Below are 27,651 nucleotides of genomic sequence, written 5' to 3' on the forward strand. Positions count from 1 at the left end.
GAACAAAAAGCTCATTTGATAGAAATACTCAATTAACATATGCTAAAGCCTATGGAAAGAATACAGGAATGAGCACTATGGCTTTTGTTCTTTAAGGAATGCTTTTATCATATAACAGCAAATTGCTTTTAAATCTTTACAGATAAATGGACTATAAGAAAATTGCGGATGAAGTTTCAGAAAAAATTTTATCATACAGCCAAGATACTTCAGGATGGAGAGTGATAAAAGTTTCAGTAAGAAAATATTAGTTAATATTGTTTATAAAGTTATTTTTATTGAAATAATTTTGTTGCAAACAAGTGTTTAAAACTGTTTTCCTTTAAAAATTAGTTGGTAACTCTTTATTAACCACTAAGTTATCAACTGCTAAGTTTTTTTTTCCTTTTTCTATTTTGAGAAAAATGTTACAGTTTCCTCAAAGCCTTCAAAAGAGTATGCAGGAAATATGTAAGTATTTACATTTTGTTTGTCATTGTAATGAATAACAACATCTCTTTTGAACAGTAACACCCAAGATTGAAAGGGAAAATTTAATCATGTTCTGTCCTGTATGAAAGCGTTAAGTTTAGTTTTGTTAGCTGTAGAGAAGATTTTGTGCTGTAGTTACGCTGTGTCAGCAATAGGGCTGGAATATGAGAGGTGGATTTCCCAAGCAATTTTCAAAAGTGCTATGAAAATTAAATACTATATAACACTTAGTAATATGGAATAAGTAGATACGGAGTCACGGTTTTGGCCTGAAGCCAGTGACTCTTCCTGGTGTAATATTCTATTCAAGCAATTATATCTTACCACTTCACTTTTCACCCCTTTGTACTTGTGAAATGACCGATACTCACACATGCAGACGTGCTTACACTCTTGCTCTACCTTATCTGTCCTTTGTACCTGTTTCTTTCTGGCACCCGAAAGTGAATTAACTGTACTGAGAATAAGAAGGTCATGTAATCTCTGGAGCAGCAATTTCATCTGTCCTTCCTTCTATTGAGCAATGAATTCTGTGCTGTTAAGCAGCTAGATTTGGCCCAAAGAGTGGAGTTAGGCGAGGCAGATAAAGCTGATCTCCTAGCTTGCTGTCACTGATAGCATTGGCTCTACTCCTTATGTTCTTCCTCTCCTCTTCCCTACCCCTCTCCTGGCTCTGCAATCCTGCTTCTTGTTTATGGTGGCCGTGGCACTCAGCTGATTGTTTACCAAGCTGATTTGGCTCATTTAACCAGGGGAAAGGAAAAAAAATCTCACTGAAGAGAAGCATGCAAAAGCAGAGGAAAAGAGGACACTTGCAAGATGTCCTTAGCACCTCTTTTTTTTAAAATTTATTTTATCAAAATGCCTAATGGGTATTAAATTATATTAAATGCCAATCTCGACAGATAGGCAGTAGAGAAAATATGCATCTGATTCTTTTTTGTTCTCAATATGATGAGATGTCTGTGATTAGTGGTATTCGAAATCCAAAAGTCTTGCTTGGTTTTCTAATTATTTCTGAAGGTTTGAGCAAAGAAGGTATTAATTACAGAAGGCAATGCTATATCACTACTATTACAGAAGAATTACTCTACAGTACTATAATGGAAAACAGCTGTAATATTTCATTAGAATATGTTAAAAGTACTGTTATCTTAATAAGAATTTCCATGCTTTGTATGTGGCATTATTATTGTAGTTCAGATCTTATTTCAGTACAGGTGGATGTGAAGGAGTGAGAGTCTGGTTGCTTAGAATTCATAAGAATGTGCCTGACTTATTTCTGTGGAGGAAAAAAGATACGCTATGGTCTCAATCAGGCATGAAGCCGTTTTCAGTTGCACTCAGACCTGTATACAGCAAGTCCTTTGCAGTTGGGAGAAGCATCATTGTACTTTCTGCCATTTGGTACAGCCAGAATCTTTAACTCATTTATTTTTGTACAAATCTTTGTCACATTAGCAAGCAGCACTGGTCCCTAGCATGTCTTTTGTGAAGGAATGCTAGCTGTTTGTAGGAGCAAAAGTATAGCTGTTCGCATTTTCAGTTTGACGTTGAATATTTATTAACTGCCTATCACAAATGCCACTTTCTTTTTTAATTGGCAAGAGTATTAACAGTTTGCTTTACTTGCTAAAAGAAATCAGTATGGGATCTGGTAGTGAAAAGCAATAGAGATCCTCGCTTCAGTCAGCTGAAATATTTTTCAGCAGAGTTCAGGGAAGCATTAGGGTGATTGTTCAAGGCTGAATAGGATTTTCTTTGGAATTATGTCACCTAAGCTCAAGAAAGACAATGAGGTATGTATTTCAGTTTGTCTAAGACAGCGAGACTAGATTTGGTGAGCCAAGCGGTCTTTACCAGGCTTACTTCCTCTTTTTCCAGTGTTCTCAATAATCCACGGTAAAAACTGGGAATTGAGATTTTTCACAAGTGTGCCCTTTCTTTTATTCTAGCAACTGTGTCTTTCAGAAGCCTTGCCTAGAAGAAGTCCTCCTGATTAACAACTCTGAGTTTAGGAGAGAAGATATTGCAGGATGCAGGCGAGAGCTGCTTAGGAGATTGGTAAACATAAGTTCATGGGAGTTATGGAAATAAAGGGTGTATCCAGATATTAATATACTGGTTTTAACTGGTCCTGCCACAGCTTACGTTCGCTGTTTTTGAGTAGGCATTAAAATGTTTTCCATCACCATCGGACCTGCTGTAGTTAGTGGAGAAGCGGGTTTCTGGAGTAGTCATATACACCCACATGGCGCTCGCTCCACCAAGGCAGTACGTGGTGATAAGAGTTGCCACAGAGTGAAGAAACAGATGCGTGACTTTACGGGGCCTCTGTGTTTGGGTTTGAACTTGGCTATCTTTGCTCTTTCTGACTTACACTCGTGCACCATCAGGGTCTGTAAATCTGATTTCATGTTTCTTAAATTGTTTGCAAGTGTTGTCTCCTTTGAGCTCATCTGTTGTCGCGCAGCATCCTTCACCTTTGCATTTAACTGCTGTCTGTGAGTGCTTACTGTAGTGATTCACAGTTTCTCCAGGAACTAGGTGTGAGAATTATCAGTATTAGTGAGCAATTCCCAGCAATACAGGAGTTTCCTTTTTCCTTGTGAGAGGCCCCTCTTCCCCTCTGTGAACTTTGCCTTGGACTCCTCAGAAGATTATGAACAAAAGTTGGAGAAGTGCCAGGATGTACGAGTTAATAAATAGAAGATTTGCAATCAGTGTCGAAATGGATTGAAAGTATCTATAGAGAAAAAATAAATTAATAGGTGAATTGCATATATTTAAATTAGCAAGTTCCTATCTAATAGCTCACAAATAATTCACTTAAAATGTATGGTGTCAAGAATGTCATGGTCTCAAAAATCAGTTACAGAATAATAATTTTTATTACTACTTCAATTTTAATCAATCCATCAAGTACAATCACATTCGTGTGCTTTACCTCATTATAGCCTGGCATCCCCAACTGCTAGATGCTTATTATTGTATCATTTATTTTTCCGATTCATAACTGTGAATTCAATATCTGTTTTTTTACACAATCTAGATACCGTGGAGAAGGGATAATTAAGGAAGTACCTAGTAAAATTATTCCTTTTATGTATCTTCCTGAATATCGAAGCAAATGGGATAAAGCATTACAATCTTACAAGCTGTTAGAAAGGATTGACCAGGTAATATGATAATTTAATACAAAGATTTTATTTTAGCTCTTTCTGCATGAATTACAGTGACTAAAAAGACCTCTCTTGGGACGAAGAAAGTTCTCAATACAAAATACATTCTGGGTTGGTTAAAACTTTAAACCTGCTGCTTACGTGGAATGGGTATGAAATGTGTCCCTCCCCTTAGGCGTTAAATAATTATTGTGAAATATATGTCCTCGAGCATATCAAGAATTCAGTGCATGGAGAACAGCAGAAGTCTCCATCAAGAGTATGGTGAGCCACAATCACGACAAAATGTAGGGAAAGCTCACCTCCCACAGGGAGCATGGTTTATAGAAATTAAAAAAATCCAAGTCAAGGGCAGCATGGAGATGGGATTGATGCCGTAGTAGTGCTGTGAAATACTGTATGTTCTGAATTCTGGTCGTTTGGGACTTTGTCTCAGGCACTCTGGAAACACAGAACTCGGAATTCCTATGAAGAATACCAGTTCTGTGTTAGCTGCCTTTGATCTAACCACTTGAGAGAGATGGCCCACTTAGAGGTCTTGGGACACATTGTACTTATATGAACGACTCAAGTGGATGAAAGTACTCTCTAAATCGGGGGCCGGGGGGGGGAATCCTCCCCTTCTTGTCTTCCCTGAACCTCTCTCTCACTTTCCTCTGCCTGGATCTGCTAGAGTTGGTCACGTTAGGATGGAGTGGTACATCCAACCGTATCTTTTTGTGCTTTTTTTGGAACTGATTTAATTTAACAGATGATACATCTTTGTCCTAGAACACAATGTGCAATCCAGCATGTGTGTTGTAACGCAAATAGGCATTCTAGCTCCACTAAACATGGATACTCAATGTGCACATTTGGAGTTTTTCCACACAGAAAAGCTGCTCCTGCCTCAAATCTAGGCCACAGGGAATGGCAGTGAATCCCTACCCTGGGTTACTGGAAGATCCCTTTCGTGGCTCTCCTGTTAGTTCAGCCCTAATGAGATCTCAGAACTGCCATCTTACACTAAAAATAGGAATCCATTTTTGCCACATTCTCATTATTAACATATAACGCTGCTTCTCCAGTGAAAACTTAGCTTCTTGCATATTAATTCAAACAATTACTTTTACTTACTTGTAGGACACTGGTATATACCACAGTGTAACGCACAGTTATGGTATGGGACTGATTTCATCAAGAGATTTTGTTGACCTGCTGCATGTTAAACCATACCCTGGTGATATCCTTACAACTAACTGTAAGTTGCATGGAACTACTGCATGTTTCCATATTTCGGCTGCGTTCCGGAGGTGAATGGCTGTAGAATCAGTTCTGCAGGCTCATCGCAGTATAGAGTACCTTGCTCCCGGTGTGGTCTTACTGACATTAACAGTCCCCTCCTGTTTATCCCCAAAACAAAGCTGGGTTTTTGGGTTTTTTTTTAATACTAAAACTATCAAAATTGATCTTCAATGAAAATACCGTGTTCTTTGTTTACTCTCCTATTATGACTCTATTTGAAAAATTGAAAGAAGTGTAGTAGTACAAGGAAGTTAGAATGTATTATTTCCCTATATAAATTCAGTGTTTATTTAATAACACTTCTCTGTACTTGGATGGCTTCCTGACCAAATGCTACTTGTCTAATATGCTGTTCACAAGAGTGAACTTGCTAATTCGCTCCATATTTGATTCTCTTTGAGTTTGGCTCTGTAAACTTGCACAAAATGTAAAATGATTAATAATACAACTATATGGCCAGCCAGGAAAATCTCTCACTGCTACTTCATTTCTGTGCTGATCTTTTTCCTTTGTGTGGATCTTAGTACGTGGCAGAAAACAAGATTTTTTCATCTTGGAACTTTACTGACCTATCTTTTTTCAAGCCATACTCTTAAAATACTTCTGTTATGCAAAAATAATGGATAGCTAAACAAAACAACCCCTCCTAACTACTACTGTGCATGTGTGCAGCAGTTTTGTCTTCTCTGCAATTGCATTTACTAATTAATGACGTCTGCTGACAAACTGACTTCTTTGTCCAGAACTAAGCCGCACCTCAACACTTAAGTATGTGTAATCACGTCTCAAGGATAATACTTTTGGGTATACCCACCCAGACATCTATAGAAACTTTTACATGTACTGAATTACTTGCACAAATATTTAATGTCCTTTAGGTGCTTTGTGTACAGAATGGAATTGCTGAACACAGCAGTGACCGTATTGTGAGATCTTGTACTGTCCTGTAATAGAGTTGTCTGTCTTTAAAAGGTATTTTTGAGTCGTATGATTGACATATATAAACAGAACTAATTTGATTTTGCTTTTTGTGTGTGGTGACTTCTAGCTGTCAGCGTGGAATACTCCAGCTGCCCTCCAACTCCCTCTTGTGTCCGTGGTTATAACAATCCCTGTGGATATGTGTGTGCACCTTTGCCCGAGTAAGTATTTAAAGCCCCCTTACATCAGCATCTTTGGTTACTCGGTTGTCTTCTCTAGACAAAGCCTAAAATTTACTGAACCGCACAGGGGTTTTTTTGTTGTTATTTTATTTAGACAGTTTTATTCTGGGGAAACTTTAGAGTTTTGTGCAGATCGGTTTTGTGACTCAGACTATCTTTTGAAACAATTGAAACTTTTATACATCCTCCACTTTTTTTGTATTAGTAATTTCAACAGAGGCGAACTATAAATTGTAAGCATTTGTACGTCTCAGTAAGTTTCACAGCAAGAGCAACAAGTGTTAACTGAAGGATTTTGCTCCTTTCATCACAGGAATCCAGCGCATTCTAAGCTAGTTGTATTTATTCAGCCAGAACTAGGAGGAATGCTTCCCTGTTCTGTAGTGGAGACAGCATTGCCTACTACTCTCATAAACTTAATCACTGAAACGAGAGCTGGACTGAAGGGCTTGAAAGACCATAATTAAATGTAAGTGGAAAATAATAAGCACTTAAGTCACGTGTAACTCTTACTTGGATTCATTTTTAAAGTAGATGATGAAGTTTATTTTAATTGTGGTTTATGTGGAAATGTGTAAAGCTTAACTGCTAAAATGGTGAACGCTGGTTTTCTCTGTTCTTGGGAATGATGCAAGAATGTACACTGAAGTGCCCTCAAAGTACAGGATGTCGCTTTCGATGTAATCAGGTGATGTTTTGTAATATTTTTGCACTTTATATGCAGAGAATATATATACACACACGTGAGAATCTGGTGATATAAATTATAGCAATGTTAAAATACAGTCGTCAAGTATGTTGCCATAGCTTTAAACACACCGTGGTAAATTCTTACCTCAATTATGTCCTCTTGACTGAAACAAGCAAACATCTTGTGTACTAGAGACTTTAAATATGTTTCTTAACTATAAGTGCGCATCTGTAATTAGCAACTATTTCACTGTTTTGCAATTAAATATTTCAAGAAAAGCCTGACGAATTTGTATATAGCATCTCATTAAAAGCTGCTCTTTATACACGGAGTTGTTTGTCATTTTCTGAATCCTGAGCACCAAACCTCAACAATTTTTATATGCTGACTAATTTCCAGGAATGAGCTGGTGATATGATTCATTTGGAAGTAATGTTTCCCATTAGCCCTTACTATTTCTAGTACCTCTAGTTACGAGCTAACTGCGGGAAATAGCAATAGCCATGCGAACAGCAATTTCCATTACCAATCACAGAAACAGTGCTGCAAATTAAAGAACAGTGTGAAAATTGCTTTCATCTTCTCCGCTCAATCCCCTCCCAATTTGTTAGGAACAATTAACTGCACACATACGATAACTCAGTGAAAATTAGAGTAAAAATTCCTTCCCCCAGTCAGCGTGTTAAGGTATTAATAGTGAATACTAAAACATGTTTGGATGCTGTCATATTTTTAGGACAACTGAAGATTCATCAGATAAATGTCAGTTTAGAAGGACAAAAAATAAGACAGACCACTACTTAAACAGAGTCACCAGCAGGCTTTATGGCAAAAGTCGTCAAAATACATTTTTAATATTCACATCTTTACAATTTACAGTAAACTTTTCATAACTAAAGTGCCTTCAAGTTGCTGATTCTTATAGTGTCACTATCATGAAAAAATATTTCACTGGGGTTTAAAATATCTTAGCAAACTGTTAGACTGTGATAAAGATGGTGCTGTATTCCTCCTTCCTTTATTTGCTTTAGGCTTTTCAGGGGGTTTATCCATAGAAGTCTTGGGCACAGGTTCCCGATTCTTCCATTCAGCTAGCAGTTCTTCTTGCACATCTGTGGGTAGTTCATAAAAAGTCTTTGTGTCAACATCAGGAGGAAATACAATTCCTGCTTGCCTACTGTAAGTTTTATCCTCAGAAGCTGTTTCCAAGGCCTGCTTATCTTTATCCGAGACAGGGACGTGCAGAACAGTTTGGCTGGCTCCAGCTTCCAGCGGTGACAGATCTCTCCCTCTGAAGTTCAGGGAGTCAGTAGCTTGTTTTTCCATACTGCTGCTTGGCAATGCACTTCTGGGACACTCGGAAGAACAACTGGCCCTGGAGCTGCGTGCCAGAGCAGCTGCAGTTTCGTGAGCTGGCGTGATACACCCTGCAGAGTGTGTGTCGCTGTTTAGTCCCTCAGAATTTGGGGAAGTGCTCTGTACCTCTCCTGCAAAACATACTGATGGCTGACCCGAAACATTCTCAGTAGGGATTCCTTCTGCTTTTTCAGAAATAATTTCTTTTTGAATATCTTCTGGAAGTTCCCTGAAGACTTCCTGGTCAATATCACCAGGAGACAAATGAAATGGGAAGTCAGGAATTCCTGCTTTTTTAATATTGCTTTTCTTTTCCTCTGAAAATTTCCTACTTTTTATAGCTCCAGTTCTGTTGCAGTTCTGGTTCCAAGAAGCACTTCCCTCACCTGGTGAGACATCTTCCACTTCCTGTGGCAAAAAATGTACGTAAAAACCTAAGTACGTTCTGTGTAAGCTACTAGTTACCAAACACTAGTTTATTAATGGCAAGTTCTTCAAATTATTCCTTAACAGACAGTAATATTTTTTTCTTATGATCAGTAGTGTTTTTTTAAATCTCATTTTCAAACATAGACCTTAAAAAGTACATACACGTAGGAATCCTTTTCTGATTTTAAAGTAGCAAATACCTTGACGTTACATTTTATTGCTTTAAAACTGTGGAGCTTTAGAATACACAACATGATGTTATCCCTCACAGTCCTGAGCAGCTGAGAAACAGACAAGTTTATCGATACGCAAAATCGCTTTGTCAAGACAGAAACGGTAAAGTCATTACACAGATAACTTTGAAGTTACTAAGGTTTTGTATTACGCACTGAAAGCATCTTGTGGAAATACTTAGCAGCGTCTCCACAGACGGCTTCTACACTGTCTAGCAGAGGCAGCTGGGAGGTAGGAGATTTGTTCCGTTCCGAGCAGGAATTAGAAGCTCACTAGATCAGAACCTAGTGGCCAATACAGAATTGAATCTTTGATTAATTGCTAGGCTGAACAGGGAGACTTGAGAATGCATAGGAAGGTAAATAATAACTGTGGAAGTTACCTTAATGAAAGCAACAAGGTAAATTGTAAGCAACTTTGCAGAGATTTTAGTCTAAGGTAAAAGATGCTTCAGTATGACAATATCTAAGTAAGTGGCCTGCTGTTTCACAAATGCTAAATAAAGGGCAGATCTTACTGGAATGAACAGCCAAATTCAGCAATTATTTTTTAGAAGACAAAGTCTGGATTTCTCCCTTGGTGAATTCTGTTCTCTTTGGTTAAGGGGCTGGATAACCTAGCTGGCTGTCCCATTCAAGACTATTAAATCTCTTTTAATGAAAGAAAGCAAACAAAGCCTCAGAAGACTCCAAAGAAATCTTCATTTTTACCAGGTGAATAAAACTTCTGATCCTAAAAATTCCAAAGCAGTTACGGTTTAAATCTATATAATAAAGACAGAAATATCTCAGAACTTTCTTATCTGCAGGTAGTTTTCAGTGTCTTTCAGCTTACCCGGCCACGTTTACCAGAGCCTGATGGTGGTGACATCTGCTTTAGATAGAAACCAATTGATCCTTTCTTGCTGCTAGGAAGATCTTTGAGGTTGGAGAAGCAGACACTCAAAAGGGTAAGATGAAATGGTAGATCTACATCTATCATCTTTCGAAAGAGCTTCATTAGTATAGCAACCAATGGGGATATAACGTTGCTGCTTTCTAAAAAAAGGTTGGGGAAAAAAGCAATGTATGTAATCGAAAGTAACCGAGTGAGTAAGATTGATTTAAATAGCAGAGTACAAAGGCAAGCTTCTAACTTCATGCTCTGAACTGTCACCATTTTGCATGTACACAAAAAAGAAGAGATCAGTCGTAGTCTAAAAAGTTGAAAATACAGTGCTATTCCTAGCAATACGAGAATATTTATAGCTCCAGCTATATACACTAAGGAAACCTGTATTCATCTCAAAACATGAATTTCCGAAGTATTAAATTCTAAACACTGCTGAAGGCTTGCAAAATAACCTTGTCAATATAGTCGTTGTTTGTTCTGCCCTGTCAGGTACATCCTGAACTGAGTAACAGACTTCCCCCCCCCCCCATCTAGTAAAAATACTTAATGTCACACCTGTGAAGATTACTTTATAGTATGTACTTAGGTTAGAAAAGAAGAATTACAGAATCCAAGCCAAGCGGAGTAGATAGGAAAAATGATCTAATTCTGCCAAAAAGGGCCTTTACAGGGCCACGCAGGTATAGAACATTACCCCAACACTGGCCATAACCACACGGTTTATTGGAGTTTGCATGACTATATGAGCTGACAGTCATCTCCTCCAATGTAGAAGTCCAGTAGCAATTTTGAAGTAGGGACCTACAGAGACTTTCAATAGCTTCTCTAGGATTGCAAGAAGTAATTCGGGAATTGAAGTCAGGGAAGAGTGATTCGGTGTGCTGACACAGCCGTGATTCAGATTTATTTCCTCACCCCAATTGGAATGAAGTGTCAAATGAATCGCAATTGCTGGTTGGAAAGCTTAAGTCTGAGAAGGAGGAGAGCCTTTATGTGATTAATTTTCAGAGGTACATCAAAAAGACATTTTGTTACCTAATAAAACTGAGAATGTAATTCAAATCCCTAATAGAGAACAGTAGATTATTAATCTGGGAAGCAGCCCCCAGTCGCCCTTTCCCACCCCACTAAGAAATTTACTGCCAGGAATCCAGCCAGGTTGGGTTAAAACATGGTAGTAACATAGAAGTTATTCCCACAGTGAAGTTCTGTATGTTTTTAGCATATCTCATCAACATACATCCATTACAAGTAAGGGAAAAGTTTCCAAATATTGAGTGTAGGGAGTATTATCATGACATTAAGTAACAGAATTTTACAGAGAAGTTAGGTGGCAGCAGCACAAAGTTGATACCTTCAAAAATTCTAAGTTTACCTTTTCCAAATTTCTGAATGAGATGAGGCGGAATAGGACACTGACGACTTTCCCGATGAAACCATTTGTCGGTTGAGGAGAACTGGCGTATGGTCAGTCTCACTGTGTGTGGTTGTCTTCCATCTTTGTGTATTCTAAGGAACATCAACGTGCACAAAGCAATAAGCATTGCTACGAGTATTTTTCAGAGGGTCTGTGGAAACTGTTACAGCATCTAGGTTACCAAGTCACTTGAATTAAGCATTACAGATCTCTCCCAACTTCTGGCTTTACTGCACGGATTATACGGGGAACTTTGGGTCCTCACCGGTTCCCTTAGTTACCCATAAGTTAGAAGTTCAATACAATGAGAATACTGTCTCCAAGAATCTTCAACTGAAGTGAATGTGAAAATTAAGTGGGTCAGTCTGCAATACTGCCACGTTTCATATTTAATACACTGAAAGCAGCCTAGTCTTTGTGGTTACACCCTGCGTAATCCTCAGCTTTTAGCTCTTCTTTCTGCTTTTCAAGGAAAGATCCCCACTTCAGCAGCAAAAGGTTAGCCAGCTTTTGGATGAAGAGTAAGAAACAAAGTATGTAATTGTTTCTTTCCCCCTCCAAAAGGCATTGGGGGGGGGGGGGGGGGGGGCAGGGGTATTTTCCCTACCAAAAAAAAAAAAAATCTCAATTCTCCATGTTGTAAACAAGATAGGACAAACAGCCTCACTTCAAATTTTGTGATTACCAAGCAGTATCTGAGATGCAGATGAAAGACTGCTTCTCCACAATGTTAATATAACTAAAATGGATCTATCTGTTGTGAGACTTGCATAGACGTGGGGACAGAAAAAAAAACCTTTAGGACTTGTAGATTATTTTAAGGCTTGGAGAGGTGTGCAGACAATATGAAAATATTTAGAGAAAAAAAATAATAAAACTAATGGGGGACACAAAGGCTAGTCAGGACTGACACAAAGATGGCTTAAGTTGTTGAAGCATGGCAGGACAGGAAACACAGTGCTGTGCTGCTAGAATATTACTCTTTTTTTATTAATTTCTTTTAAGTAAAGAGAGTCATGGGATAGAAAGGGAGGATAGGAAAGTCACAGTAGTCAAGACATAAGTAAATGCATCCTCCTGCTACGCTGGTGTTTTTGTCAAGTGTCTTGGGTCTGGATGGTGCCTGGATTCCCAGGCCAAGGGAGGGAGGAAGAAATGAAAAAGTTCTTTCAGACTGACAGAAAAATAAGCTGTGGAACGGCAGACATGCATAAATGGTGATAACCAAGGGTCTGAAAGTAGAGAAAGTCACTTGCGGAAAGAGAAAGAAAACCTAGGGTACTTCAGAGAGGTTAGTGAAGATGCAGTAAATACTGTGATGCGCAACCAAAGCAACAGAGAAGGATCAGCAAATGGAATATGCAAAGATCTTTATCAGAGAGGCTGCACAGGAATGGAAGGGCTGGCAGCCAGCCTGGGGGCAAAAGATGGGGGCAAGAGGAAAGTGGGGCAGTACAGCAGGACAATCCATGAATGGAGGGAACAAAAAGACCAAAGGGGAAGCTGGCGAGGCAAGGACTGTCCCTACTCATGGCGTTTTGCTATGAGAAGAAACATAAGAGTATAAGACAAACCTAACATACGCTCCAAGTCCCTTCAGGTCACAATTTCAGTCATCAAAAAGAGCTACTGAAGGCAGTCACCTGTCTAATAGGTTAGAAAGCAGTTCTTCAATTTTCTCTTTAACTTCCACTTCTGACGAACATTTTTTGAAGGAATCTTCATCGCTAAAGGACTGAAAAAAACACATTAGTCCTTTCGATTTTATATTTACTTCAAAATTCTGAAGAGGAAAAAAATATCACAATTAAGTGTGTAGCATTAACACCAAGATACCTTTGACACTCAGAGCTCAACTGAATTTCAGGAGAATTACACATCAATTTGAGTTGCGCTAGAGAATACATACAAAAATGCATCATTTTGGTTAATCCAGCAAAGCTGTATAAAACTAAAAGCAATTTTTTTGCTCTTTATAAAGTACTTCAGAACAATGCTCGTACCTGAGGAGGGCCTGATGGGGTCACAGGGGAGTCATCTTCCCCGTAGCTGAGTTTTTGGATACGCTGAGCAACAGCAACACCTAGTTCCTTCTCTAACACAGCAGATGGAAACGCTTGGAGATCACACACGTTCCTAACGCCCAGTGTTTCGAGACGTTTGGTAGTTTTGGAGCCAATGCCTAAATAAAATGTATATTAAAAATATACAGAAAAGTGAAAATATATACACACACACACATATACATAAAATGCCCACCCACGTACTGATAATTATTTTCGCTACTGCAGTGCAGGCTTTTCAGCAACATTTCTGGTGTGTTTCCATTCAAATTTTAGAATCTGCCATTAGAAAAGCCATACTGGGACACGGCAAAGGTCTGCCTGTGTCTCTAGCCTACGTCAGTGCTTCCTGGCCAACAGCTCAGGTCAGCGTAGAATAATTAGGAAAAATACTTACTCAGAGTAGTCTGTCAGGCTCCAATAGACTGTTTTAATAACTGTCAGTAGGTTTCCAATCAGCAAGTTTTAAAAAGTTTGTATTTAAAACCTAGTACCAACCACAACGTTTGGGCTTCAACAAAAATAAACTGAGATTTTGGTATTTTTGAAGGTATCTTGTGAAGTGCTGCAACACGTTTATGTCACAACTGAAAATTAAGATAACCAAAGCGCTTTCATTCTTTTTGCTAAACAAAACTCCAAACAGCTTATGAAAAAAAAGCAAGCACCCTGAACATGCATCTGCACACCCCGCTGCCTGCTTGCGAGAACTAGATTGTAAAATTATTTCAGCTATAATTTTTTCAGTATTCTTTTTTTTCTTACCATCTTAAGACTTGTCACTATGCTCTCCACTTTACTTACCAGGCACTCTTTGGATGTGATCAAGGCTGCGCATCAGATCTTGACAGCTTTCGGGCAGAAGAACTGTTTGCTGATTTGGTTTAAAGGTCCCAGATACTAGTTTAGACAGTAATTTGTTAGAGGCCACTCCTGCACAGCCCGTGAGGCCCAGTCTCGCATGTATGGCTTCCCTGAACTCCTCTGCAATCTGAGATCCGATAACGAGTCTTACATGCGCTGTATCGTGCAAATTGATAGCTGCAAAAGAAAAAGCAAGTGGCGTTCAGCACGGAAATGGTTGCCCAGTTACCTCATTCTCTAGATTTAGATATTTTGTACGGTGCGTTAAAGCAATACAAGAAGCTATGGTCTCTCGGGTCAAGCGGTATTGCCGTGGCTCCTGTAGCCAAGTTTAACCTCGCTCCTATCTCCCAAAAACCCTGGTAAAAAAGGAGACTGCTGCTGTCCAAAACCAGGGGCATACTGTCCAGGAAGCATAATGTTTAAGGAGTATTTTAAATACAAAATACAATATATTAAGAGATGTCAAAGAAAAGTGTTAAATATCACAGATTCTTGTACGAATGTCACCAAAGTAGATTTACAAATCTTTAATTTAGAGGGCTGCCTTGCAGCTAAGCCTTTATTACTCACATGCAAATGCCAAATGAGGAAAAGGACTGTTCAGGCATTTCCCTCCTTTCCAAACCATATTCAAAGCCATCGCAATAGCTCACAGCCAGGAAAAACCAGCTGCTTTCCTTCCTACTGTAAGTAGTGTTGCAGTAAATGAGTATTGCAGCATAGCTATTGCATTCACATCTGACGATGGACGAAGCAGCTCAGTTAGCTACTTAAGTCCCAGTAAATCTATTCCTGACCTAATGGCTAGAGCAAAAATTTACTCTGGGTTTTGGTTTTTATGTATTAAAAAACTCATTCAATTTTGCCAATTGACAGCAACAGTCAAGCCAAAACAAAATTCTATGTCTTACTACAGTAAAACTACTTTAAAGGAAAAGGACAATGAAAATCTGTTCTCCCAAATCATTGTACCTGCTTATCTACCACGGAGATTTATTTTTTGTACAACCTAATTGGAACGCCGATTAACAGTTGTGATACGTGTACTCTCAAATACAGAAACCGAGCACGGAGCAATACAAGTTTCCAGCCGTTCAGCTCTGGACAATACTTGGAAGCAGACAGATACTTTGTACTGAACTTCACAAACGTTTACCCTATTTTTCAACACGAAGAATGTTTAACTCACCTTGGTGGTTGTACACGTGGCCAGACACACAGACCGTGGAACATCCACTTTGCTGTAGCTGCTTTAGTCTCTTCTCTACAAGCTCTGTGATATCCACAAAATTTTCATCAAACCCAAGCCTTTCCACCAGCGGACAAAATTCCCCCAACAACTCTAGGAGGAAAAGATACCCAAGGATAATATGCACACAACCAGTAACGTGAGGTTTTCATGTCTGCATCAATCCACAGCTGATTTCCCAGGGATTCAAGTAGGATCCTTACATGAAGAGAAACTATATTCTCTTCCAGATAAAATAAGGCACTTATTTTAGGAGAGGTGAAGAGGAGGACTATTTCTTCATCCCACAACTACCTCTGTCGTCTGCTTTTCCTCTCCCCAAATCTTCTTTCTTTCCTCATTTCTTTTTGGATTTATAGTTCTTAACTTCTGCAGTACTTTCTCCTAAGGAAATCTGTTTCCCGGCTGGGTGGGCTTTCACTTTTAAGTTACTGCTATTTCTCCTGCTAACACGGCTAATGGTAACAGCAGTAATCAACGCCAATGCTGGCACATGATTTAATTAAGAGATACTGCAGAAGTGCACCCACTCGAAGGCTTCAGCATTCTGTCCTCCATTCCTTCACACTGGGAAACAGATCACTGCAGTCAGTATTTAAATAAGAAAAATTGTTCCTCAAGAACTACACGGGCATAATCCTAACACAGCATACAGACCCCATATGACATCGGTACGATATATCTACAGTGCAAATTACAGATTGCAACCAAGTCTAATAGCTTGGTTTATGAAATACTGACATTGTACAACTAAGTATGATCGCCATGGTACGAGGCGCATTCTAGTAAGAACCTTTAGAGCAGGAAAATGTCATGTCCCATTGCACACGTGTGCATGTGCACACAGAGTTTAACAGAAAGTGTTTGTCCTCCACTGAAAAATTGTTAATTTTGTACCTGTAACCTTGTACGACATTTCCCTGTATGGAGTTAGATCTTCTCCGTTAACCAGTACCAGCTGAGGACACTTCTCTTTAGCATCCTTGACAGACATCAATTTCTTAATTCCAAGTTTTCTGGCTTCATAGTTACAGGTAACTACGATGTTTTTCTGTTGCACACCTAAAAATAAAGGTTAAATTTTTTTTCAACGTTTAGGTTTCTTGGTGCTTCACAGAAGGCCACAGTACTTTCAGGCCACTGCAAAGACTGCGAAGGACATGCTTTGATCAGAACGCAACATCGCAGCAGCAGCAAACAAACCACCGCAACAGTCTCACAAGACTATGAGAAGGACAGATCTCTTGATTTAGATGACTGGACGGTAAGAACATTTTAAAGCCTTACAGATACTTTTTCCCATTGTAGTATCGCTCTTAATTTGGGGCCTTTTCAGGCAATCTTACCCGTGAAAGTGCTCTTTATGTAACAGTCATTTTACGATGTACTTTCTCCACTGATCGCAGACGCTACTGGCCGCCTCGCGTTCATTCTTAAGTTCTGGGTAGAATAAAGCATGCTTTAAGCATGACTGTGTCAAAAGGCTCAGGCTCATCGGTGGAGCTCAGCCCCCTCTCTGCCCATGTACGTTATAAACCAGCCTCAATCCCCAGAACTGCTCGGGCACGTCGGCAAAGTGCCTGTACTTGTGCCCAAGAGGATTTATTAATCTTGTAGTCACAGCTACACGGAGTCTAGACTGCACCTTGCTCGCTCTGGATGCGGTTACAGCTCCGGTGTGACTGCCTGTATCTCACCGCACAGGCACGTCCTTCCTTTCTTCACGTCCTTAGCTTCTTCTGCCTGAGCACACGTAATCCCCAAATTAACAGCAAAGTAACTCGTACCTAAAGGCTTGTCTCTTAATTCAGGATTACGGATCATTTCTACTTGGGCGTAAAAGCAGTCCAAGTCAACGTGCACGACGGCTCTGCACGCCGCGCTTCTTGCCGATACAGACTTGCTGTGGCCTGCTGCAAGGAAAGTAAACGAACACATCAAAAATTACTCGCCGCCTTGCACGTGATGTAACAATTTTTTAAAAAAAAAATTAATCCATGCTAATAAACAGGTATTACAAGAAGAATATACAATTTACAAGTTTTATACTAATTCTAGCGCTTCGTTAATTCTAGGATTACTTGTGAGCGTAAGTCGTCCACAGCAGCTCGGCTTACTACTAAACACTCCCGTTTTTGAGGGTCAGCTGTATGGTTTTTTCACGGAACTGTCTCAGAACATCGCTTTACTGATACAATGTCCTGTCACAGTGAAACTTCTAACATGCTTCTGTAAAATAATCTGATTTAACTCCGCTAAGACAGCTCTCGTGGGTACCCGCCCTCCCCAGGGGCGGCCAATGACGACGGCAAATCGCCATCCAACAAAGAGCAAACCCTGCTACGAAAACAAGTGAAAAGAAAACTGAGAGAAAATTTAAAAAAAAAAAAAAAAAGGCTTTTATTTCTCTAAGCTGAAAATAACCCCGAGGAGTTGATACAGTCCAAAGGACTGGTCCAAAGGATGCTGGTTTGGGGGCGGCCGTTTTAACACCTCCCGAGGCCTCACGTTGCGAAGTGGAGAAGCAAAGCGGTTACAGCGTGACAGAAATAATTAAAACCGAATAAAAGCCGGGTTACGGCCGCCCCTCCTCACGGCGCCCAGGAGGGTTTCTCTTCCTCAGGCGGCCGGGATCGGCTGGGATCGGCCGGCTTCGGCTCGGCTCGGCTCGGCTCGGCTCGGCTCGGCCGGGTTCGGCCGCGCTCGGCTGGGCTCGGCCCGGCTCGTCCCCCCCGCAGCTCCTGCCTCTCCCCTGTGCCCCGCCGCCGAGCCCCGGCGCAGGCAGAACGCAGCGCTCCGGAGCCGAGCGGGCCGCGGGCTCCGGGCCGCGGCGGCTGCCGCCGCTCCCCTCAGCAGCCGGCGCCATTGCTCCCCGCCGCCGCCCGGGGCCCAGGCTCACACGGGGCGGGCGGAGCGGCCCCGCCGCCCGGCTGCGGGCGAAGCCAGTCCTCCTCGTCCTCCTCCGTGGGCGGCGGGAAGGGCTCCATGCCGCCTCAGGGCTGACTCATCCGCCGCCGCAGAGCCGCTCCCCGCCGCCGCCGGCGGGTTCGGCCGCGCTCCCGCAGCTCCCTTCGCGCTGCGCCCGCCCCGCCGAGGAGGCGGCCGCCGGGCCGCGCCGCGCAGGTCCTAGCGCCGCGGCGGCTGAGGGCCGGGGCCGCGGCCTGCGCTGGGCGCCTGCGAAGCCGCCGAGGCGGGGACGGGCCCCGCGGGAATGGCGGCCGGCGCTGAGGAGGGCGCGGAGCCGGGAGAGCGGCGGCGCGGGGACGCGCTCCTCGGCTTGTGCCATGTGGGCTTTGCGGCGGGGCCGCCCCGGTGCCCGGCGGGGGCTTGGCGGGGTGCGGGGCCGAGCGGGGAAGCACCCCCCGAGCCCGGCGGGGAGCCGCTGAGGGGCTGTCAGCCCGGTGCGGGGAGGAGACGAATAAACTGACCGTGGGGGAAGGCAGGGAAGCGTTTTGTTCACGGACACGTTGGAGGAGAAAACGGGCGACTTGGCGTCGACGGCAGAGCGGGGCTGTGCGGGAGGCGCGTCCCCACAGCCGCCGCGAAGGGGAGGGAGGGGGCGACACCCCCCCGCCCCCCGCCCAGCCCGGGGGTGCCGGCCCGCACCGCCCTGCCCGCTCTACCCCGCCTCCGGCGCTCTCTATGGTCGGCGGGCTCGGCCGCTCCAGGCCCGCCGCCGCTGACCCGGATTCCGGGGCCCGGCCGCGGAAGCGGGCGCCGGGGGAACGCTCCGGCGGCTGCGCGCGCAGCCCGCGGCTCCTGGCGCTGAGCTCCGCGCCGCGGCCGCCATCGCCAGGGGGTCCCGGCCCCGGCAGCGTCCGGGAACAATAAAGCTCTTGTTGAGAGAGCCGGGGGCTGGGCGCCGGGAGAGCCCCTTCCCCGCTCCTCCTCCTCCACCTCCTCCTCCTCCTCCTCCTCCTCGTCCGCCGCCGCGGGCCCCGCGCCCGGTGCATGGAGAAGCAGGGTAGGATGGACTGCCCCGCGCTGCCCCCGGGCTGGAAGAAGGAAGAGGTGATCCGCAAGTCGGGCCTCAGCGCCGGCAAGAGCGATGTCTACTACTTCAGGTAGGTCCCGGCGGGGCCGGCCGGCCCCTGACAGCCCGCTCCCCCGGCGGGACGGGGCCGGCCCCCGGCGGGGACCCGCGCTCCCCGGCCCCGGCGCCGCCACCTGCTCCCCCAGCTGCCCCTGCCCGGGGAGGCTCGGGGCCGCTCCCGCTGCCGCTCCCCGCCTGTCAGGGGCCGCGGGGAGCCCCGCTCCCCTCCCGCCGGGCCGCCTGTCAGAGGGCCGGGCCCCTCCTGGCGCCCGCCTGTCAGGGGACGATGGGGCCGGTGCCCTCCCGCCGCCGCCCGCCCGCCCGCCTGCCAGAGGGTGCCCCCCGCCTGCCAGAGGGTGCCCCCCGCCATGGCTCCCCTGCCAGGGGGTGCCCCCCGGCCATGGCTCCCCTGCCAGAGGGCCGGTCCCCTCCCGCCATGGCTCCCCTGCCAGAGGGTGCCCCCCGGCCATGGCTCCCCTGCCAGGGGGTGTCCCCCGGCCATGGCTCCCCTGCCAGAGGGCTGGTCCCCTCCCGCCATGGCTCCCCTGCCAGAGGGTCGGTCCCCTCCCGCCATGGCTCCCCTGCCAGAGGGCCGGTCCCCTCCCGCCATGGCTCCCCTGCCAGAGGGCCGGTCCCCTCCTGCCATGGCTCCCCTGCCAGAGGGCCGGTCCCCTCCTGCCATGGCTCCCCTGCCAGAGGGTCGGTCCCCTCCCGCCATGGATCCCCTGCCAGAGGGCCGGTGCCCTCAGGCTGGTCCCCTCCCGCCATGGCTCCCCTGCCAGGGGGTGAGGCCAGTGCCCCCGGCCATGGGTCCTCTGTCAGAGGGCCCGTGCCCTTCCGCCATGGCTCCTGCCAGGGGATGAGGCTGGTGCCCTAAGGCCGGTGCCCTCCCGCCATGGCTCCCCTGCCAGGGGGTGAGGCCGGTGCCCTCAGGCTGGTCCCCTCCCTCCATGGCTCCCCTGCCAGGGGGTGAGGCTGGTCCCCTCCTGCCATGGCTCCCCTGCCAGAGGGCCAGTGCCCCCACCATGGCTCCCCTGCCAGAGGGCCGGTGCCCTCAGGCTGGTCCCCTCCTGCCATGGCTCCCCTGCCAGAGGGTGCCCCCCGCCATGGCTCCCCTGCCAGAGGGCCGGTCCCCTCCCGCCATGGCTCCCCTGCCAGAGGGCCGGCGCCCCCGGCCGTGGCTCCCCTGCCCGGGGCCGTTGCGGGGAGCGGCCCTGAGCGCCGCGCTGGGGCGAGCGGCGGTGGCGGGGCGGAGGGGGCGGGCGGGCGGGCGCCTGTCCGGGGGCAGCGCCCCGAGGCAGCCGGGCCCCGTGGGCGCAGGCCGGCGGCTGCCGCGGCGGGGGGGCCCTCGGGGAGAGGCTCCCGCAGGGCGGGCTGGAGGCCGGGCCCCCCCGCCCCCGCCGGAGCTCCTCCCGCCGCCCGTGCGGGAGCCCCGGGCTGCCGGCCGTGCCCCGCGCTCGGGAGGAGCCGCGGCTGTCTGCAGCGATGCTCCGTGCTTCCCTGCCGCTGCCAGGCGACGGGCTGGCAGCTGGGCGGCCGGGGGGCTTGCAGGGCTTGCAAAGGAGCCCCCACGGCCCGGTTTTTCCTTCGGGAGCGGAGCGCCAGTGCTGCCTTACGAGCCTCCCGAGCCTAGCTGTTCGGTAGAGCGGGATCAGCCTGAAGAGAACAGCCCCCCTGCTTTGAAACCAAGCCAGAGTTGCCACGATCCGTACCCGAGACGTCCCACCGAAATAGTTAGGTCGCTGGCGGGATGCACACACCCCCCCCCACACACACACTGAACCGATTAGGAAGCTTACCATTAGTAACAACAGCTGAAATTTTGGCAAAGTTAAAAGCATGTGAAAATTGGAGAAGTCTTGCCGCTGCTAAATGTTCTCGCTGCTACTGCGCAGGTTATAGTAAAACCAAGAGAAGCAACAGCAACCTAATTTTGTTTCAGCCTCCCGCTTGCTTTCAGAACCTGAAAAGACAGTTCTTTTTCTCGGGGCAGAAATCAAATAAATTCTCAAGTTTTGCTCTTAGGCCATGCTTCTGTAAGTCCAGCCTGCTGCACAGCAGAGGAAGCTGTCTTCTGCAACGGCTAACCTCTTACCCACAGCACCTCTATTTATAGCTCTATATGCATCTGATGAACCACACCTGAAATCTCTCCCTAACATTGCTGTTTCCGAGCAGGCCTAGCAGTCTCCTTTTGTTGCAGTGAATGGACTCGGTCTTTCTGCTGCCCGGCTGGAGGAGTGAGAAAGTCGCGCTTGCTCCCTCTCAGATACCAGCTAATGGAAAAGTCGGTTTCTGTCAGTGTTGAATATGGCATCATTTGACCCATCACGTGCTGCCGCTAAAGAAAATTAAACGTCTGACGAAAGGATCGCTAGGCGCAGAGGAGGAATGTTGAGTTTTCGCAAGCTTTTTGATTGAATCCGATTGAAAACTTTTTTTAGGCGAGTTACGGTTTTGTGTTGCCGCCTTTGTCTGACTTGGGCTCCCAACCGTATGCTAATACTGCGGCAGATGATTGGGTAGCATCTGGCATCACTCTCTATCTCTTTGCATCTGCCTTTCCTTTCTGTGGTGCTGCCTCGTGAAGCCTGTCTGAACCATTGCGCTTGAGTCTACAGTCTGAATCCTGGTTTCTGGATGGGCCCTGATTTTCTGCAGATAGCTAAACTGAACTTTCTGCGTAGGATTATTCTTTCCAGAATTAAATGCCAGACTTTTCTCAAGCCAGACGGTCACTGCTGACTGTGTTGGAATATGTTTCGTGTAGGAAGCCCAAGTAACTTCAGCTATTTGCTCAGAATGACCCGTTTCAAAAACACTTGAGCTTAGCCACATGTTTGTGCCATCAGAATATAGGGGTGTCAGTGTTTTAGGTATTACAGATCCTTAAATGACAACACGGGGAAAACGCAGTAAGTTCTAGTATTTCCAGGTTTTAGGTTTTGCTTTGCAAAGAATGATATGTAACCTCATTAAGTTCATTAAGGCACCTTAGTTAGCTGACTAAAAACCTGAGGTTTATGTTTTTATGATTTCTTAAGGCTAGGAAAAAACCCAAAAGGGATTGGACAAAGCTTCATTTACTGTGATGGTCTAAATAATAATAGTAATTAAGAACAGCTCTTGCAAGATTAATACATGTTGCAATCTACCTTATTTGCATTCTGAAACTTGCTTGTTTCGGGACTGCTTCATGGTATTTTAACATGTCACGCTTTAGGAGGATGTGAACCAGTTGCTCAGGCAAAGTAAAACACTTCCAGTGGTTCCTGGTAGGATGTTTTTTGCCCCTCTTCACGTATATCCATGAGTCTTCTAACCTTTGTGATTATCGTAAAAAAGCGGTGGAGGAAATACTTCACAAACAGTATACCTGATCGAAACACGGCTTCTGCAGTTAGCCCCTTCTGTGTAATGATCTGAGCCTTCATCCTTCAGATTTTGCAGCTGCTGCCGCCTAAAACCCTGTTAAGAAACTCCTTAACGCAATTTTTGTTGAAGATGCAAGACTGTAATCTGCTCATCACTGACTCTAGAATTCTGTCTTTTTAATGTGGGAAAGTGGTAGGGATAAATGTTTCAAATTTTAGGACGCCTTCCAGCATGGTTAGCAGTGATGCAGATCTTCTGCCAAACAACCGCAAAATTGAAACTAAAAACTTACCAGGCAACTCATAGCTTAGAGTTTGTTGATTTCACTGCAGATTACAGGTTTGGAAAAATAAGTAGTCATTTATGTCTAGAGAAAGAACTTCTGTTCAGTAACAGGACTACTTCTGCACAACCAAAGTGAAACAAATAAAAAATGTTTTTATGGCTGCAGGCAGGACTGGCATAGGAAATTTATCTAGGGGTTTTCCCCCCCCCTTTTCATTCTGTTATAGCTATGAGGCAGATTGCACCACTGCTATATTTAAAACAAATGAAAATCTGTTTTGATCCAGTAAGTAGAGCAGGCCAAATACATTCAAAAGAGTTATGTCACTCTAGCTCTGTTGGAAAAAAAAAAAAAAAGAATGTTAATAAACGCTATGTTGTTAAATATGTAGTTGGGTACAAAGTGGGTTTTGGTTTGTGTGCCTTATACAGAGTAATATTCCCTAAAAGCCTGCATCGTCAGGATTTGGCATGACCGCTTAAAGAGCAATACCACACTTTTTTGGCAAATGTAGGACAACGATGAAAATGTACATTGCATTTGAAGTTTGTACGTCTTCAGAATAATTCACTTAAACTTCCAGTTGCTTAATTTTATCCAAACAGTCAGAAGAAACAGATTTCCACGCGTGTCTTGATTTGAGGATAGTAGGCTCGCATAGGTGACACCAGAGGCCTGGCTTGGCTTGCAGAATCCTTGTCAATGGTGATGGAGAAAAATCTAATTCTTCTGGAGCTGAGTTTGAGGGAGAATTACTATATTTAGTAATATGAACTTATGCGATCTAAGGAATAGCACATTAAAAATCATGATACTGAATGTGGGACGAATGCAAAACCGGCACAGCATTCTCAGAGTAAATCCTGGGTTTAGACTTTAATCCACACCTCAGGTAACGTCCTGGAAGGTTGTGCGTGCAGTGGGTCTGGTGTGTGTGCCTGTAGCTCGAGCGCATGTTGTAGTGAATACCGGTGTCCTGTCTCGAGGGAGGGATGTTCCCAGTGACAATGATACGGATTGAAGTCAAGAAGATTAGGATGGTGCTGAGACAAAACAGTGTTCTTCGGAATCAGTTTGAGATACGTAGCAACTTCCAGGAATATGCATGATCGTTTCTAGTTTAAAGAAGGTAGGAATTCTCTTAGTGACCGTCTTGTCCATACTGTAAAGTGAACACTCAACTTACCGCAGAGGCGAGCTGGAAAGTCATTTTTGTTCATCCTCAAGAAGAAGAAGTACAAGTCCTCTTTCTGAATGGCTTGTCTGTCTTTGCTAAAAAGTCCTTTATAACGTCCTCCCCATATCTGCAGAGTGATAATCTGAGAGTATTCTTTCACTTTGCCTACAGACAGGATATTACATTTAGGGCTATGCATCTGATTTTGCTTTTAAATCAAGCTGCCGTGCTTGTATGAACCATATTTCCAATTTGTCGCAACTGTTGTTCTCTTACTGTAATCTAAGTTACCTGAGAAACTGTACCTACACAAAGAGCACTTTTTAAGTGACTCTCCCAGTAGTTACCTATTTATATAAGGCCTAATACTGTAGTAAATTGGCATTGTGATTTTTTAAAGTATTATTTATTCGGTGTACTATGAGGTAGGGGGTGCTGCTGTCCTGTCAAAAGACTCAGTCATACTTCCAAAGTCTTGCAAAAGTCTGAGTAAAGTGGGAACTTTGCGCATGGGTATCTCAGCTTCTGCTTTCTTTACCCCTTCTTTTTGTGGGTAAAATCCCTTTAGCGTATATAACCCCCTAGAGCGTTTACCTGTTGAAAAATGTTTCTTAAATTCTGGCATGAAGTTACCTCTTTCATAGCAGCAGCAAGTTAATATTCTGGTTTGATGCATTTGTTCTTCGTGGGAAAAAAGCAAGCAAGAACTACTCTACTTTTTTCTAGTCGAGATTAAAAAAGCCAAGTAGTTGACACGGCTTTCAGCGGATTCTAATAGGCTGTTAAGTTTAACTACAAAAGCTTTTCCAGTATAGGTGTACCCACGGGGCAAACAGACATCCCTTTGAAGTTTGTTTTGTGGTTTGACAGTAAGATAAATGCCGGAGAGTTTCCAGTGACAGTAGGATTAGTTTAATTCTGGGCCTTTTTTTTTTTTTTTTTTTTGGCCTTTTTTTTCTTTTTTAGGCAGACCTTTACCTTTACCTTTAAAAGGGAGCAAGTCCTGACTTCTGAGTGATGCTCACTTGTGCTTACCTTATACGTAGGCTTATTGGGGTTTTGTTTCCAAAGGTAATTAGAACATAGAACAAGTCCTAATAGTGAGGTCTAAACTTCAAGAAAGTACTTCACTTTCTGTGCAAGAAAAATATTGCTGCCGTTAGCTGCTTGTTAAGGTCTTAGTGCTGCTCCTTTTATATCTTTTTTTTCTGCAGTGCACCCGCTTCGGGGGCTGGCCTTCACTGAGGAGAATTTTCAGTTGCCACCTTGTTCTTCTCATCTCTTCTGAAAGTCTGCAACTTTTCTCCTTCACTGCTCACAACTGTACTGCTTTTCTAAACTTAAATGAAAACCAGCACAAGGCCAATGATAATAACAAGTTAGCCCAAGTGTTCTTGTGTAGGCTTTCTCTGATCATCTTTAGGTTTTAGTTTGCATATTTTGGCTGCCTTTTGTTTTGCCTGTTGGAAGGAGAATGTAAAAAAGAAGTTGAAGCGGAACGGCTGTTGTTTTGTATTTCGATGGCTGAATTACTTGCACTGATCTCTGAAAATAGGTGGTAACAATCTCCTCTACTTAAGTTTGGGGCAGCATGGGGAACCATGCTGCCTAATAGGGGCTTAGTATGTCAAATAAATTGATTTTCTTTATAGGGGGAAATCACTCCTGTACTGAATGATGATAATGATTATTACGAAGTCATAGTGGTAACTGACTTCATTTTACGAGGGCACAGCGAACCAGTCCTCTGTCCCAGCAAAGGAGCTCATCAGGTTGTTTAGGAAACAGAAATAGGTTGTGGTAAATGAATCCAAAATATTTCCATAAATAGGAGATGAAATAACAATCTAGAAATTAACCTTTTACAGGTTACGGGTGTCAGTTGCTGTTGGTGATTTAGTGTGGTGGTAGAAACTCTATGTACTGTTGTGTAAAAAGTATATTTTTGTTGCAAGTGAAATTAGATACCGAATGCTGAACTCCTTTGAAGGCATGAAAATGTGTTACGTTATGCCATTCATGCAGCGGTGACTTCTTCACCGAACCTTTGAACGTCTTGGAGCGTGTGTTTGAGTGTTTGCAAACAAATCTTTGAGGAAAGATATCTCCAACAATTGCAGAGCAGTTCTGATATCGTGGTGACCAAATCTGTCATGTTCCCTTAGAGGTCAGCTACCTGGGAAGCTTTAGGCAGCAGCTGCCCAATATTAGGTTCCCTTGAACATAAGATCAAACAAGTAATTTTATTGCGGGATTTCTGCGGTCTTATTTACTATTACACTGTGAAATGCTCGGCTATATTTTCAATCCTCTTGTTTTCCTGGGCTTCATTCCCAACCTACGGAGGGGAGCGATTGGTAGAAATACTTTGCCCCGCTCTGCCTCTGTTAGGCAGCCAAATTAAGATGTCCTTTAATCTGAATTGCCTTTTCAAAAGTGTTTAGCATTTTTCTTCCTCTTCGTTGGGGCGTGGCTCTGGGTCAGACTACAGCCTGCCAGCTGGGATCCTGAGAAAACAGGAACTGTGCGACTGTTGGCCACCTCGGGACTGACCCTGCGGTGCTGTAGTAGAGGGTGTAAATGCTAACGTGAGGGAATGAATTGTAGTTTCAGTAGCCATGAGATCACACCTTCTCTCTCTTCAGTTTTTTAACATTTTAGCCACTGCTGCAAAACTGTGAAGCTGGAGCTGGTTTGAGAAGCCAGACTTTTTAAACTGGGAGAAGGCAGCGTGTTTTCCGTGTTACCATCTGCTGTTGGAGCATCCAGCTTGCTGTGGTTGAGATTTTCCTCAGAAATCTGTTTGATGGGGAGGGCCAGCAAGCAAAAACTCAAAATGAAAAAAAAAAAAGTTTGCCAAAACTTTTTTGCAAGCAACCAAGCCCAGAAATGTCTGCCAACAAGATTATTGTTTTACTAAGCCACCCTGCTATCTTGCCTGTGAACTTGCTGTGCATTTTGAACTGGGGAGGGGGCCAGATAGGCTCGTATGAAGTAGGTTTTGCTGTACGATAAAATTCAAGGTAACTTCCTTGTACGTTGATTAGCTTGCTCTGCTTCTTCACAGGAAATGTCTGAAAAGTGTCTTTCTTAATGAAGTTCCCTGCAAGCTCATTATAGAACATAATCACCTTCAGCCCACTAAGAACTTCAATTTGTATAGTATGTGAATTTGCACAAGCGTATAGCTGGAGGTGAAGGGTTGTGTTCTTCATTTAATCGTGTATGCAGTGATTTGAGCCTTGATAACGTCATTGAAAGAATAGTTTTCAGATGTTGTTGCACGTCACCTCTTTTGAGGTGTGCTGGTTTTTGTTAATTGGTTATGTCGAAAAATGTTGTACGGTGTTTAATTTGACAGGATAAAGTTTAAGCGCTGATAAGCATGACAACTATGGTAGAACTGTCTCTCAGGTGCTCTAAATATAATATTTCTGTGTGGGGAAAAAAAACCCAGAAACTTCTCATTGAAGTTAACAAATG

At 44.3% G+C, this 27,651-nt stretch overlaps 3 protein-coding genes across 7 annotated transcripts in view; 2 read left to right on the top strand and 1 right to left on the bottom strand.

The window, feature by feature from the left end:
• Positions 1–146: 146 nt before the first annotated feature.
• STARD6 (StAR related lipid transfer domain containing 6) lies at positions 147–7,854 on the top strand. Its single transcript, XM_009488849.2, has 7 exons — positions 147–236; positions 401–450; positions 3,524–3,650; positions 4,776–4,893; positions 5,986–6,079; positions 6,414–6,569; positions 7,823–7,854. Exons 1-6 carry the CDS (start codon positions 147–149, stop codon positions 6,565–6,567), a joined length of 633 nt encoding a protein of 210 aa, XP_009487124.1. The 3' UTR covers positions 6,568–6,569; positions 7,823–7,854.
• Positions 7,619–17,241, bottom strand: POLI (DNA polymerase iota). 5 transcript variants are annotated; one of them, XM_075726395.1, is made up of 11 exons: positions 17,085–17,210; positions 16,195–16,359; positions 15,238–15,390; positions 13,986–14,222; positions 13,122–13,300; positions 12,762–12,853; positions 11,077–11,210; positions 9,645–9,847; positions 8,323–8,555; positions 8,120–8,166; positions 7,619–7,990 (listed from the first exon to the last, which is right to left on the bottom strand). In XM_075726395.1, the coding sequence occupies exons 1-11, from the start codon at positions 17,119–17,121 to the stop codon at positions 7,740–7,742; spliced, it is 1,731 nt and encodes a 576-aa protein (XP_075582510.1). In that variant the 5' UTR covers positions 17,122–17,210; the 3' UTR covers positions 7,619–7,739. The 5 variants fall into 5 exon arrangements, with proteins under 5 accessions (XP_075582510.1, XP_009487125.2, XP_075582511.1 ...); XM_009488850.2 differs by having other exon boundaries at positions 7,619–8,555; XM_075726396.1 differs by lacking the exon at positions 17,085–17,210 and adding an exon at positions 16,644–16,671 and having other exon boundaries at positions 7,619–8,555.
• A 2,007-nt stretch (positions 17,242–19,248) lies between these two features.
• Positions 19,249–27,651, top strand: part of MBD2 (methyl-CpG binding domain protein 2) — a 43,396-nt gene continuing 34,993 nt past the window's right edge. Inside the window, exon 1 of the mRNA XM_075726775.1 lies at positions 19,249–19,361. Coding sequence (XP_075582890.1) covers positions 19,249–19,361 — 113 coding nt within the window. The remainder of the gene's footprint in view (positions 19,362–27,651) is intronic.

This window comes from Pelecanus crispus, chromosome Z (genome assembly GCF_030463565.1).
Source record: "Pelecanus crispus isolate bPelCri1 chromosome Z, bPelCri1.pri, whole genome shotgun sequence".
Lineage (NCBI taxonomy): Eukaryota > Metazoa > Chordata > Aves > Pelecaniformes > Pelecanidae > Pelecanus > Pelecanus crispus.